The 16,530-nt window shown below is 35.5% G+C and overlaps 1 protein-coding gene across 1 annotated transcript; it reads left to right on the top strand.

The window, feature by feature from the left end:
- Positions 1-1,203: 1,203 nt before the first annotated feature.
- LOC106095878 (uncharacterized) lies at positions 1,204-16,184 on the top strand. The gene is made up of 5 exons (XM_013263310.1): positions 1,204-1,561; positions 9,558-9,867; positions 9,920-10,587; positions 10,662-11,010; positions 15,877-16,184. Exons 1-5 carry the CDS (start codon positions 1,343-1,345, stop codon positions 16,182-16,184), a joined length of 1,854 nt encoding a protein of 617 aa, XP_013118764.1. The 5' UTR covers positions 1,204-1,342.
- Positions 16,185-16,530: the final 346 nt, after the last annotated feature.

Raw genomic sequence — 16,530 nt, 5'->3', positions numbered from 1 at the left:
ATGGAATTTAGAATAAAATATCTGAATTTCCAATGGAATTTCTGAATTGCATATAAAATATCTGAATTTCCAATTTCTGAATTAAAAATTGATGCTCTGAATTGCAATTGGTAAATTCTGAATTACAATAGAAAATGGTGTAGTAATTAATTTTAGAAAAGGTATCGTCACCCATATATTCTTCTACGCATTTTAACGGCCGTATTCACAAAACTTAATGAAGCCTTAAAAAAGTTTAGTTGACAGTTCTACAAAGGAAATCTGTCAAATAAACCTAATTCAAATCTACATTAGGTTTTGTGAATAACGGTGTTAGTATAGTTCTAGCTTATGCCAAAGATAAGTTAATTTTATTTGCACAAAATTAACTTTCTGATTTTTTAAGAAATGGTTAAATATCATGAACTAACATGTAATAAACTACGTAAAACGTAAGCATTTTTTCTAAGTGTAGAAGCCTAATGCAAATTTTAGATCGATAGAGTTATTAGAAATTTTTTTGTCGCACCTTCCCATACAAGCGAAACCACCGTGGATTGTATCACATGAATACAGAGATGATGTTCGATAGAATCAAAAGGAGGCAACACACAAACGAAGTTGATGTCATGATAAGCACAAAATGTTCATTAACTTTTTTTTCTAATATTTAATACAATAGATTAATAGATTATATTCCTGGAAATGAGTCATAATGAAAAAATATCATATTTGCCTAACTTTCGCACTGTTCAATCCGCACCTATATTAGAGACGGTTAAATGCAACTGTCAGAGGGTTTACCTTCCATACAGCGTTTCAACTGACAATTAAAAATAATGAATGAGAATTAAGCGACTATCTCCATTACACTGTGTGTGGTGTAGGTTATAATACCTTCAATTGGCCTCATTATTGTTCACATTAATGCAGGTAAGTAAAAATACTCCCAATAAAAAGTGTTTGAGTACCACAAATCGCTCGATCTACAGCTGTCCCACTCAAATTTCATTTCTCTTTACATTTCACTCAGTCGTCACCTGTACTCACAGCACAAAAAAACTCCAAATCTTTTCACTGCTGCATGCAGCCGTGGGGTGAAGTAATCTCAAGATATTATCAGCAGATAACAGCTTATCAGCGTATAAATTATACTGTTGTTTATAGGTAGGTATACACGGTTGAAATCTGACATTTGCAATTCCAAGAGACTCGCGCAGTACATGTCGGATTCAAGCAACAAGCATACACTCTACAGGAACTGACGGATCGGAATCCCAGCACAGTGCCAGTCCAGTAAACAAACGAAACAGTTTCGCTTCTCAGTTTTCGTCGGCGTACTAATTGCGTAGTTTTCTCCCAGATGGATGGCGGTTATTCGCAAAATGTCGCATTTCGGGATACCCGCGAATCGGTTGCCAATCTATCGCGTAGTCCATTAGAGACTTCGCTGCTCGGGTCAAACCCCACTACCGGTGTGAGGCGTCCAGTGCCGGCTGTGGCTACGGCCGGTATTCAACGGCGTCGAGTGATAAAGAAACACATTCAACAGAAGTATATGTTGTGCGGTTTCGTAATCCATGTACATACAAAACACATAAACATAGGCAAAATAAACATATAAACATCTACACAAGTCGTTAAATATACATACATATATACTCGTACTCGTTTCAACCCACCCACATTCTTATGAAATTGAGTTTTAATACAGTTTTATAATCCTTAAAATTTTAATTTGATTTTTTTTAAATATTACTCAAATAGTTGCCTTAATAGTAGAACATATATTTGTTTGTACATGTGTATGTATTTGTCCAATTGATTGATGTATGTGTTGGAGTGTGGCAATGCATTGCCACAAAACAAGCACTTAAGAACTTCTGCAAGCAATTCATCATTCTTGGGAATAAACAAAAGATTAACATGAGAGCATGACTCTCTCTCTCCCTCTCAGATTGTGGGTAGATTACTTTAGCAATTTGCAACAGCGTTTGGATTCCAAAGAAATAATCACTTTTAGGAATTTTAAAACTGTTTAGATTGTTTTTTTTTTTCTTTATTCAAGGAACGCCAATAAATTTTTCTGATGAAGTTGTGTCCCTGCCTTATCATAGAGATAGTCACAAAACATTTTCCTATTGTTGGACTACTTAGGCAACTTTTTTCAAACACCTATTGGTACTGACTACTAATTAAATATTTAAAAAGTGGGTGAAAAATCCAAAACAAAAATCTCAAATACCTACTAGCATTTGGAATAGTACTAAAAAAGTGCCCATCGTGGCGAGACGCTGAACGACTGGCTTCGAAACCACTCCTTTTGCTGGCGATATTCCTGAAATACTATGCCGTCCATAGAAGCCTTGTAAAAACCCCCTCCCCAAAGAGGTGTTGCCCTGCAATACTAGAGCTGGCAAACTATCGACAATCGCAACATTTGATAGTTTTAATAACATATATCGATAGTATCGATACTGTCGTCAATTTCCCATCACCTATATTTTTAACAAAAATAATAATTACAAATCAGGAGATCGAGAATGAGAAGTAAAAATCAGTTGGAAGTCATTAGAGATATAATTGTACAAAATGTTAGCCTAATCGGATGAAAATTGTGCCCTCTATAGGCGCAATGTATGTTAGAGGATATATTCAGTGTCGGATTGCTTTTTTTGTTTACTTTTGCAAAAAAATTAACTTTTGCGATAGTATCCATCGAAAAAATATCAATCGATATTCAGTCAAAAAATTTAATATCGATATTTTACCAGCTCTATGCTGTACGACATTCAGCCACTGCTATAAAAACGTTGCCCTTTTTCTTTGAGCTCAACACTTGAATCGAACAGCGCTCTTTGAGATGTGAGAAGCTTCCCGCTTGCTCCTAAGTGGAATGTTTGTGGGCAAATTTGTACGTTTTTCTTTTTTTCCTGCCTTGTCATTCAACTTGAAAGATGTCACTGGTTTTTTTCTACGCACGCAAGTTAATCGAAGATAACAATAAATCCATACGAAATAAGCGAGAAAATACGCTTATTGAGCAAATAAAACACTCTCAATATCAGCAAGCAGAGCAAAATATTTGGTAAACTAAAACTGATACCACACTATATGTGCTTGTTTATGACATGTCAAATTTTGCGTTTGTTAAAGATGCACACACAGTGTGATACGAATGAAACTAACATACGACAATCACATTTTAAAATAACACATGTTATTTTTCGATTAGAGTGTGCTCTATTTTTTCTCACAAAAATATAAATAAATCAGCTATTTTTGTTGTCAGTCGGATTAAAACAATGTCAAATTAAATTGTTTTTACAACTTTTTGATTAAACCTGATTATTCGCAGCTTTAACAATTTTTGCGCTTTAAAAAATCAGTTTTTGTTTACATGTTTAGGTTATGTCATTAGAAAATAACATACCAGCGTGATTGCAAAAATGATGTATCGTTCACAATTGAAAATTTTGACATGATGAACTGTAAAAGTGACAAGTCATAAGACAAGTATAATAGTGTGATAGCAGCTTTAGTAAGATTTCAGATAGGATGCCTGTGACGATATTCAAGACAGAGTGCTTAACACTGTACAGAAAAGAGTCCAGCAATATCGCTGGGTGTGTTCTAACCCAGAAACAAATAAATTGAAAATAAAAATGTATTCAGTTTAAAAAATAATTGATTCAATGATTAAAAAAGTTATTGATTCAATAATTTGTTAATTGAATCTGAAATTTTTTTCAATTAAATATAGTATTGGACATTTTGCCTGGAGAATAATTGATGGAAACATTTTTATAAGTGATCTTAGGCCATACCTTAAATAATTGCTTCTTCTCTGAAAGATTTGTCAAGAATAACTTTTCCATTTTTTAGAGAAAAGGCTCTTTCGCACACACATTTTAACAAATAGCAAATAAGTACTAAAGATTCGACAATGCTAAGTATTAAAGATTGGTTATTTAAAAAATTAATTAAAATATTTTGATTGACATAAATTTTTTTTTAATCGAAAAGGTTTGCGATTAAGTTTTTCACAAACGGTCGTCGTTCAATCATTTACGTGATGGATGCAATTTCAATTATAACATTACATCTGTACACGCAAGGAATCTATCATCATCCTTTGAGTGTGTTGTCCTTTAAATAAAACAAGTAACTTGGGTTCTGCTAGATATTTACTCATATAAACTGAGTTTATATCTGAAATATTTTGAGGAAATTTACTTTTCTGGGCTATATCTTTTTACAAACCTATGTGGGCGGTATTCCAATCTCAAAACCTGATCCGTTCTGACAAAGCAAAAACTTTTTAATACACATTTTTTGGTTTATGGCCATATTATTTAGGCGAAAAGATTATGAGGTTAACACGAGATAACTTGAAGTTAGCTTTCGTTAAATCGTTATCGAAAACATTAAGAGAACCGATTACTACCAAATTTTATAAGGTTCCGTTTTTAGTCAAACAAAAAACTTGCAAAGTTCGGTCGGGCCGAACCATTGATCGCATTTGTCAAGATCTTTGCACGGTTTCTCTGTATAGACAGAAACAAAAAAGAATTGTTCAACAAATTCCATGGATTTTTATACCATGAATCGTCTTAAAAACGAACAACACTTGCAAATTATTGAATTTTATTATCAAAATGCTCTCTTAAGCCTTTTTCTATTAAGAAAGTTTATCGCGCTCTTCTTCTATTAAGCGACGAAGCTCATTTTTGGCTCAATGGGTACGTTAATAAGCAGAATTGCAGATTGTGGAGTGAAGATCAGCCAGAAGCTTTGCAAGAGCTAGCTTTAATGCATCCAGAAAAGGTCAAAGTTTGGTGCGGTTTATGGGCGGGTGGCATCATTGGACCGTACTTCTTCAAATATCAAGCGAATCGTCACGTAACTGTGAATGGTGAGCGCTATCGTAAAATATCCTACTTTTTTTGCCCAAAATGAAAGAGCTCGACTTGCGTGACATGTGGTTTTAACAAGACGGTGCCACATGCCACACAGCACGCGTAACAATGGACTTATTGAGAGATGAGTACGGTGAACATTTTATTTCACGTTCGGGAACGGTCAATTTGTCGCCTATATCATGCAATTTAATGCCGTTAGATTTTTTGTATGGCTATGTTAAAGCTCATGTCTATACAGATAAGCCCGCTTCAATTGACATATTGGAAGACAACATTGAATCATTTATTCGTGAGATACTGCCCGAAATGTTAGAAAGAATACACCAAAATTGGACTAAGCGGATGGACCATTTGAGGCACAGTCATGGTCAACAATTGCATGAAATAATCTTCAAATATTAAACTATATGGACCGTACTATCGATTCAAATAAAGATTTCATGCATTTTTCTGAAATATTGTTTTTTTTAACTCTTTATGTACGACCTCCCGATTTAAGGTTTTAGGTCTATAAAAGGTAAAATTATTAAAAAATGGGGCTTTATTTCGTAATGAAATGAGACCCCAAAAGTAAAAATGAAATAAGGCCGCAAGGAAATGACACATGATACATGAAATAAATTCCAAATTTTTAAATGAATATGAAATGCTCCAAAATATTACCGGTAAATCCTTCGAAATGTGCTGCTCTCTCTGTTAAATGTTTGAAAAATTTATTAAACCACAAAAATCAGGTTTTGGGCCTAGTTCCATTTTTAAATTTGGGGTCTTATTTCCTATGAAATTAAGCCCTAAGTTTTAAAATGAAATAAAGCCCTAAGAAACGATATAAATCGCCAACTATCGTTAGTACTTGTCATGTATAAAAGTTTGGGTCCTTATTTAATTTTCCGTTTGGGACTTTATTGCATTAGGGCCGAAGATAGATATTTCGAGGTACTACAGACAATGATCTTGAAATGACTTCATTAGTATACCCCCCTCCGATGGTAGCGGGATAAAAAAAGGCGTCTTCCACGAGCTTGAGACGGTAAATTGGAAGATCGGTAAATATGGGAAATAATAAGAAAATTGAAATATTAATAGTCAATTAAATGTAAAGGAGCGGAATCCGTGATTTGTGCTTCAAAAAGTGGTGAATTGCATACAGAGTGGAAGCACATTCAAGAGGGACATTACCTTATAATTTCTCCAGTGAATTTAGCACACCAGTTAACGCTGAATGGCTTGAAATTTCTTTGAAAGTTGCTGGAAATCTTTTGATCAAATTAAAATATTCTGGTAAACAAAAAGATTTTTTCTAATAGATGTAAAGGTTTTCACCGAACACAGTCGAATTATAGGGCCCCCATAATTTAGGCAATAAGACTTAGGTGTCGGTGCCAAAATTACTACTGTAAATTCATTCGTAGTAGTAGAATTAATTGAGCCCCTGTCTCTTTGTGCGATGTAGAAGTGACAAAAGTAATACAGAAAATGCTTTGAACCTTATCCCTTTTGTGAGGATCGGTCGTCAAATGACGACATTATTGCTATAGAAGTCAAAATTAGTCGAACATCTATATACATAAAAGAATTGAGTGATTGACGAACATCTATATACATAAACAAGGATCGCATTTGTCGAGTTCTTTTCCAGGCATCTCTTCTTAGGCAAAAAAGAATATAAGAAAAGATTTGCTCTGCTATTAGAGCGATACCAAGATATGGTCCGGTTCGGGCCACAATTAAATTATATGTTGGAGAACTGTGTAAAATGTCAGCCAATTAAATAAGAATTGCGCCCTTTGGGGGCTCAAAAAGTAAAATAGAGAGATCTATTTTTATGGGAGCTGTAGACCGATTCAGACCATAATAAACACGTATGTTGATGGTTATGAGAGGGTCCGTCGTACAAAATTTCAGGCAAATCGGATAATAATTGCGACCTCAAGAGGCTCAAGAAGTCAAGATTCCAGATCGGTTTATATGGCAGCTATATCAGGTTATGAACCGATTTGAACCTTATTTGACACAGTTGTTGAAAGTAAGAATAAAATACGTCATGCAAAATTTCAGCCAAATCTGATACGAATTGCGCTCTCTAGAAGCTCAATAAGTCAAGTCCCCAGATATGTTTGTATGACAGCTATATCAGGTTATGAACCGATTTTAATCATACTTTGCACAGTTGTTGGATATCAAAACACGTCGTACAAAATTTCATTCAAATCGGATAAGAAATGCGCACTGTAGAGGCTCAAGAAGTCAAGACCCAAGATCGGTTTATATGGCAGCTATATCAGGTTATGGACCGATTTGAACCATACTTGGCGCAGTTGTTGGATATGATAACAAAACACGTCGTGCAATTTCATTCCAATCGGATAAAAATTGTGCACTCTAGAGGCTCAAGAAGTCAAGACCCACGATCGGTTTATATGCCAGCTATATCAAAACATGGACCGATTTGGCCCATTTACAATACCAACCGACCTACACTAATAAGAAGTATTCGTGCAAAATTTCAAGCGGCTAGCCTTACTCCTTCAGAAGTTAGCGTGCTTTCGACAGACAGACGAGTAGTTACAAACAGAATGACGAAATTAGTATACCCCCCATCCTATGGTGGAGGGTATAAAAATGAATTGAGTGACTGACTGATCATCGCCTAGCCCAAACGGCTAAAGCTTGAATCATGACATTTTGCACGAATGTTGGTCTTGGATTATAGGCACGGGATAAGAGGGGATTTGGTCATTTTCGTACGTTTAGCTACTAAAAAGTACGAAATGGTGTCTTTTTACCCAGCACGAATGGAAAGGGATTAGAATTATGGTTTTGGATTCAAATTAAAAAACGCCTCGAAAGAATAAGGTTTGAAGAAAACATTTTTGCAAAATCGTTTCGGAAGTCGTAGCGATAGTACGTTTAGTACTTTACGGAAAGTAAACTATTTGGTACATTCTTTACAGTACTTTGGTACTTGCTTGCACTCTTACCTAAACTTACCTAGCCTACACCTTGGCATTATATATTGGGGGATGAGAAGATTTTTTTGAAATTCGAACATTTAGGTACTAAAACGTACAAAATTTATTTATGGATTGAGTTATAACTCTAAAATTTGGGTTGCAGGTACACGTAGATAATGTATGTTGGCCTTCTATTTTTTTTAATTCGTACATTTAAGTTCTAAATCGAAGCAAAATAGTACATTCTTTAAGGATTGAGCTAAAGCTCTTAATATTAGGATACAGCTATACCTTTCGATGTATATCAGGTGACTGGAATATTTTATTTGATATTCGGACATCAAGGTTTTAAAACGTACAAAATGGTTCTTCCTTTACAGACTGAGCTACAGCTCGGGTTGAGTTAAATGTCCCAAAATTGGGATACAATTACACATTGTTAGAATATATGACTTGAATATTTTTTTTTGATATTCGTACATTTAGGTACTAAAACGTACAGAACTGTACTTTCTTTACAAACTAAGATACAGCTTTTAAATTGGGTTACAGGCATTATGTTACGGGCGAGAGGAAGACTTTTTTTAACTCTTACTTAAGGTACTAAAACGTACAAAATGGTACTTTCTTTACAGGCTGAGCTAAAGCTCTCAAATACATGCGATACAGTTACTTCTTGGCAGTATAAATTGAGCGACTAGAAGATTTTTTGAAATTCATACATTTAGGTACTAAAACGTACAAAATAGTACTTTCTTTGCGGTTGAGCTAAAGGTCTTAAAACTGGGATACAGTTACACCTTGCGGTGTATCTCGGGGATTAGAAGATTTTTTTGAAATTCTTACATTTAGGTATCAAACCGTACAAAAGGATACAAACCATACAAAAGGATACTTTCTTTATAGACTGAGCTACAGCCCTGAAATTTGGGATACAGGTACCCATTGACGGTATATATTTGGCGACTACAATCTTTTTGAAATTCGTATATTTCGGAGCTAAAACGTTCAATATAGCACTTTCTTGACAGATTGATCCAAAAAAATTAAATACAGTTACATTTTGACAGTATGTATACGTATGCATACAGTTTGACGACTAGACATTTTTGTGAAATTCGTATATTTATATATGCCTATAGGCACTAAAAGTACAAAATGGTACTGTCTTCACCCATTGAGTAGTAGCTTTCAAAACTGGGATAAAGTTACGACTTTATTTTCTTTACCGATTGAGCACAAATTGGGCATTAAAACATTTTAGAAAAGTAATGGTACGTTCTTTACGCAAATGGACAGATTTTGGAAATTATTTACTCAGATATGACAAGACTTCATAATTTTATAAATGTGTTACTACCTGGGCTTTCGAAAGTCCAACACTAAAACGGAAGTACTACTTAGTTTGGCCGATTTCTCTCAACTTCAAAGTTTTCGTCTTTGGGCCTAAAAAGAAGTCTGTGTCAAATTTCAACTCAAGAACATACGGACTTGGCGTAATTAAATCAGTAAATGATTCTGTTTCGACCGGTATATAATACTAACCTATTTTACGTATTCTTCTTCTTCTGGTTCAATTATTTAAAATTTGTCTCACGCGAACAGCTGTTATAATATCCGAATTTTGCAAAGTAGAAAAGTCTTAAACATTAATGGGCTAATATATTCACACTACTATTTTAACGCACTCTTCTTCGTCCAGGCATTTCTTGCTACTCCCGCCTACCTGTATGGTAACGTAGTCGAGTCTGACAAGGATATGGTTCTTCGCATATGGCCAGCAATTGTTTATATGGCTACCGGGCAGCTATGTCGCAGCATACTTGAACATCTAGATACTGAATATCATGGACGTACGAGGGAAACTGCTAAATATCGCCGAGTATTCCTTTTGGCTACCTTGATCACTTTTTGCTCCCTTATGATAAGCGGCATATTTTTCTCCTCGGCCTGGGTTCTGGTTACGACGACGACACAAATTATAGCCATTGTTTTTTACGGATTTTTTGGAGGTAGGTGGAGCACCCCTAGTTTATCACCTTAATTAATTCAACTTCACTGCAGGTATTGGCGCTAGTTTATTCATTTGGAAGACGCATGTCATCCTGGAGGCTGTACGTCCCCGCGAAGATAAGTTCGTGTGTAAAACAATTCACTTGTGCGGTGAAGCTTTCTGCCAATTGTTTCTCTCGTTCGCCTTTACCAATCTACGCACGCTTTACGGGACTTCCCAGTCCATAGTCTTGATGTCGGCCCTTTTGGTGAATCTCATACCTATAAGTCTAATCATTACCCGTCATCGGGAGGGAGCCATAACGCAGCGCATATCAGTTATAAAGACAGACGCCTCGTTGACGCCATTACACCATCAGTTGGGGCGATATGCCAACACGTTTGCAGATCAATTGGACGGCATTGAATTGCGCACATGGAAAAATCCCCTTATAGAACATCACAACAGCGTGACCGCCATGGCTATGGGTGACAATCGGAATTACATGTTACCCCCAGAACAAGTAGATGTTACGTTCATCAACCCCAATGGCGTTGAAATAATGGAAATCATACCTGAAGAAGACGAAACTGTATCGGTTTTGCGCTCCAGTTCTGCCACCATTGATAACTATGGCAGGGCAAGTAGTGTGGGCACTTCACAACAAATGCAAAAGTCCATATCCAATGGCCTGCAAATGAGCAGAGAAGGTTTTGTGGATTCTGGCTATAGCAATTTGGTGAGTATGAGATCTAATAAATAAATAAAGACCATTGAGAAACTATGACCAATAATCTTATCGGTCTCTTTCAGGATAAACTACACCAATTTTCCAGAGATGTAACATCTCATTTATGGTTGAATCTATTGGACAAAATTGCAGTACCCCTAAAGAGGGCTGTGTTAGTGCCTCAGTTGTATCCAACAACGTTCTTATTGTCGGCAGACATTTTTTCCTATGTCATGTGTCTGACCGTGCTTCCTGGTTTGGCCGTTAGCCATCATGCCATTAAAAATGCCGAAATACCATTTCTGTTCTCATTGCTTGCATTTCCCTGGATGTGTTTTTCACTGATGACTCCGAGATTTGGCAATAGCTTGTACAAGCAAAAGTTCCAATGGCACACTTTGGGATGCATATCGAAGGGATTGGCACTGATATGTAAGTTTAGGTTTTGGGAGATTCATAACACATGACAAAGGTTGTTGGCTGGGATCGATCGTCGTCGATCTCGATCAAGAAATTTTTATGCGAAAACGCCCGAATTCACGAAATTTAATTAAGCTTTAAAATACAATAGGTATATTTGACAGTTCTATGAAACCTCAAATAAACCTATTTCCAATCTGCATACAGTTTTGTGAATATCGGTGTAAATATTTAAGCAAAATAACTATTGTTTGTCTTCTGGTTTGTGACTGATGTGATGTTGATTACTTGTTTCAAACACTACAAAAATCTCAATGATAACATAATATTTTTATTAAAACTGTTTCATAAGTTATTGGAGGAATGTCCTAGTAAATGAAGGCAGTAAGTTTTTTTGCTACAATATTCATTTTCTAAACAGATAATCACCAAAAAAATTTCGCGAAAAGCGACTATAGTACCATCCTTAACTCGTAGGCCACTCGCCTTTGAAAATGAACGCCTGGGTTAAAATCGTGCGGTGCGAAAATAAAAACTTTTTCAATTAAATTGAATTGAATTAGTTTTTTTTTTTGTTTTTTAAATCCGGTTTTTTCAAATTAAGATCGTGTCCGAGATAGACGATTTTCAATTAATTGATTCAATAATTTTTTTAATTGAGTCTGCATTTTATCAATTACGATTGTGATTGAACGTTTTGCAAGTTTCAATTAAAAACTTAATTGATTCAGTTTTTTTATTGAATCTGAAAATTTTGTAAGTAAAATATGTGATTGGAAATTGTATCTTTTTCAATTAAATAGCAATTTCTTTGAATCATTTCTATAGCCTTTACCATAGGATGGGGGTTAACTAATCAGGGATCCGGAGCGGGTACCATTTTCAGCTCCGCTCCACTCACGTTGAGGCAAAAATTTTGTACGCTACGTGCCGGCAATTATTCTATCGTTCCGCTCCACACTCTATTATTCTATTAAAAGGAGCATATGAACTTATAAACTTTTATAGCCCCCATATAAACCGATCCCAGGATTTTACTTCTTGCGCCCCTAGAGGGCGCAATTCTTATCAAATTTGAGTGCAACACCTCCAACTCCCAACCAAATCCGACCTTCCGGTTTTACTCCCTAAGCGTCTAGAGGGCGCAATTTTTATTTGATTTGACCGATTTGTACAGTGATTACTCCTATAACCTCCAATAGCCATGCCAAGTATAGGCTGAACCCTTATCTATTACTTCTATATCAGATCATCAGATCTTTACTTCTTAAGCATATACCGCAAGCAATTCCTAACCAAATTTTAAAAAACCAGTAAAAACTTTGGATACCCACCACAATCGATATATTTCTTCTCCTACTTTATTAAAAACCCACTATATCTATATTAATTTCCAAGTATGGGCCGATATATCTCAATTTGATCGGAAAATTAAAGTCCCAGTGCAAGTCACTGTTTAAATTTTTTTTCACCGAAATCTGGCAACAAATGGATCGTTTATGGGGTTAAAACCCTAATTCGGCAGATCGGTCTATAATACAGCTACATTTAAATATGGTCCGATCTGGACTTTGTTGAGGTCGGACAACGAGAGGCCTAGTGAAATCCACTGTTGCAAATTTAAGAGAAATCGGGTAACAAATAGGGCTTTTATGGGTTTTAGACCCTTAATTGGTAGATAGTTCTATATAGCAGCTATATCTTAATATAGTTCGATCTGGACTAAACTGGTTGCGAATATCATTAGGATGTCACTGTTCTAAATTTCAACAAAATAAATGATAAACCCACCCTTAAAGCGGTACGTCGGTCTATATGGTAGCTATATTTAATTAACGCCCGATATGGACCATTTTCGGTTCGGATATCGTGGGCCTTAGTACAACTCGCGGTTTAACATTTTAGGAACTTCACCTGCCTATAAACAAAAACTGTTAACTCAATTTTTAAGGGCTGTAGCTTGATTACAACAGACGGACGGACATACAGGCATCATTAAATCTTAGAATTTGACGATGATCCAGAATATATATTTTGTAGGGTCGGAAATGGGCATTTCGATGTGTTGCCAACGAAATGAATATACCTCCTTTCCTATGGTGGTGGATATAAAATCCACGGAGATTGTTGCTTGATCCTTTTTAGTTCAAAACCCGTCGTGAACATCTGAAAATTTTTCAGCGGTGGTTATGCCATTACTAATGCTGGCGACATTTGTGAGGTATCCTGTCATGTTAAAACTTCTTTACCAAGTGGTGTCGCTATGCGGCATGCCTTTCGGACTGGCATAAAAAAGAAGGCCCCGTGTCTTTGAGATTAGTCTTCAATTGGCCGGCACTCATTGATAGGAGAGGATAGGTACAGAAGAGTAGCCCCTGTTCCTTAATGGAATGTTCATAGTCTATTTAGTAGTAGTGTAGGTAGGTTGCGATTGGCCATATCGCTCCATATAAACCGATCTTGGATCTTGACTTCTTGAGACTCTAAAGGGGGCAATTCTTATCCAATTTGGCTGACATTTTGCATGGAACGTTTTGTTTTGACTTCCAGCAACTTTGCAAAGTACGGTTCATAACCCGATATAACTGCCATATAAATCGATCTCGAAATTTGACTTCTTGAGACTCTAGTGGGCGTTATTATTTGATTTAGCCAACATTTTACATGATGTGTTTTGTATTAACTTCCAACAACTATGTTGAGTATGGTTAGAATCGATTCATAACCTGATATAGCTTAGCAATACAATGTATATTCATTAAAAATTAAAATTTTAATTGAAAATAAAAATAAAAATGTTTTCAATTAAAAAATTAAATCGAATCAAATATTTTTTAAATGAATACGGTTTTTTTTTAATTACGATCGTGATTGAAATTTGGACCATTTTCAATTAAAAGATTAAATGATTCAATTATTTTATTAATTGAATCTGAACTATTCGTAATTCCGAACGTGATTGAAATTTTGGTAATTTTCAATTAAAATCTTAATTGATGGAACCAATTTTCTTTACTTAATATTAACAAATTTTAAAATACAATTTGATTGTAAATTGCATCTTTTCAGTCACCTTTTTTAAAAACTGTGATTGAAATTACCATTTTCTTGATTGAAGCAGATTTTATTAAAAAATTAATTGGATCAATTAATTTCGTGATTGAAACCGATTTTTATTTTTTTTTCCTGTGTATATAATATAAAATTTCCATGTCGTCTTTCTATTAGGACTGATTATAACATTCATAACATGTAATTCATAAATTTATTACAATATATTAAGAATATATTGCTTTTAGTATTACCCCCCTTGCTACTCTTTCTTTTATAATTCGGGAAAAAAAATTTTCTTTTGCATTTCTACAATGTACTTTGTTTGTATTTTAGTACCAAATAACATAGGAAGAGTATTTTAAAGACCCATAAGTTTTATATCAACACACTCCTCTCCAAATAAAAAAAGTAGTAAAAAAATCTGTGACACAAAAAAACATTTTCAACAGCGTTATATATATAATTACATAGCCTATGTTTCCTTCCAGACAAACGTACATAATCTATGAAAATTTTAAGAAAATCGGTTCAGCGAAGTATATAGTCATAATGGGTCTAATCGCGTTTTTGAGGGGTGGCGCGACCCCCTATACTTCAATCTTATTTTGTATGCCAGATTCGAAATCTCCCGAATACCTTTCGTTTGAGCCCCATATTGAAATGAACGTCCAATATGTCTATTTGGGGGAGTTTTGGGATTGGGACGGCACGATGGGTACTTAGACTTAAATTTTAATACCATATTCATATTGTACCCTCCATTACCTTTCATTTGATACTTATATTGTCCCGTTCGGTCCACTTTTGATTTTGGATTGTGTTTTTGCCATGAGGGGGAGGTTCTCCCCCTTCCGATACCGAAAAATTATATAGCCTATGTTTCCTTCCAGACCAACATACACAATATGCGACAATTTCGAGAAAATCGGTTCTGCGTTTTTCAGTCTATACGGAACAAACAAACCGAGTCCCATATATCCGTTGTTGTTGTTATTGTAGCTGAGGCGGCAGCCCTTGCCGATGAAAAACTCCTTCGGGTCAATCCGGTACGTACAACCGGCTGCCATGGGATTGTATATCCGTGATTGGCTAATATGCCCATTTTGAGCGTTTTTGTGGGGGTGGGGTGACCCCCTATACTTCGACATGAATTTGTATGCCAGATCCGTTATCTACTCCCGCATACTTTTCATTTGATAACCATATTGTCCTTATCGGCCAACTTTAGATTTTGGGTGGGGTTTTTGGGTAACGGTGAAGGGTCCGCCCCCTTCCGTTATCAATAAATTATAAAGCCTATTCTACTCCCGAATACCTTTCATTTGAGTCCCATATTGTCATGATCGTCAAATAAACCTATTTAAAGGGTTTTGGGGCTGGGGCGGCCCCCAGGCCCTTGGACTCGTACTCTACTCTTGAATACCTTTCATTTGAATCCCATATTGTCCCGGTGGGTCCACTTTTATTTTTGGGTATTACTTTTGGGGTAAGGGGAGGGTCCGCCCCCCTCCCGATATAAAAAAATTATACAGCCTATGTTTCCTTCCAGGCAAACCTACACAAGCTGTGAAAATTTCAAGGTAATCGGTTCAGCCGTTTTTGAATCCATACGGAACAAACAAACAAACCGACAAACAAACAAATACAAATTGAATTTTATATATAAGAAGAAGAAGAAGATATATATTTTACATTTTTCATAATTGATTTTAATTTTTAGTGTATAATTTTGATATACCAATCAAATTAAAATTTAATTCTTAAAACAAAAAAACAATAACAGCAACTTTCTCTAACGATTTTCTTTTTTTCTTCTACTCACAGTTATAAGTTTTTCAACCTCGAAACTTTTGCTGAGTGTCTCTGCAGCTCTTCTGGGATTCGGACAGTCGGTGACGTTGTTTCTGCAGGACTGGGTGTTGCAAATGGGTATGACACAGGCCCAGTGGAACGCCATACGATATCCGGTTCATTTTACAAATGGTCTCCTCATCTTGGTTTGGGGTCTTATGGCCCATTGGGTAGTGGAGCACTATACATTTCAAGCAAGTGTGGGTTTAGCAGCTGCATTGTATGCAATTAGTATTGCTCTATGGAATTTAGTGTATTTGTGTATTAGTTGTAAGAATTGAAAATTAAATTATTTCTTTATACATTAACTAAGCCAATATTTCAACGTTTTGTTTTATTCGCGGATAGAATATCAATTCCTATAGGATAGGCACTTAATACAATCCTAACTGGTCATTGAATTGAGATCTTTTATAAAAATTCATTTATAAAATTAATTATATCTATTTTAATTATACCCATATTGTGCGCTCTTTGTGATACATACATACCCTGAGAACTGCAACCAGTGTCGGTGGCAGTTAGTAAAATCTCAAAACGCCATCCATTCTTTTACTAAAATACAAATGCAACAACAAACACATTGCTAGTATAAGTGGCGATGTGTTGCGTAGGCATCCCAAGTTG

The sequence above is a fragment of the Stomoxys calcitrans genome, chromosome 4 (genome assembly GCF_963082655.1).
Source record: "Stomoxys calcitrans chromosome 4, idStoCalc2.1, whole genome shotgun sequence".
NCBI lineage: Eukaryota > Metazoa > Arthropoda > Insecta > Diptera > Muscidae > Stomoxys > Stomoxys calcitrans.
The sequence above is the reverse complement of the archived record's forward strand: the minus strand, read 5'-3'. Positions and strand labels throughout refer to the sequence as shown.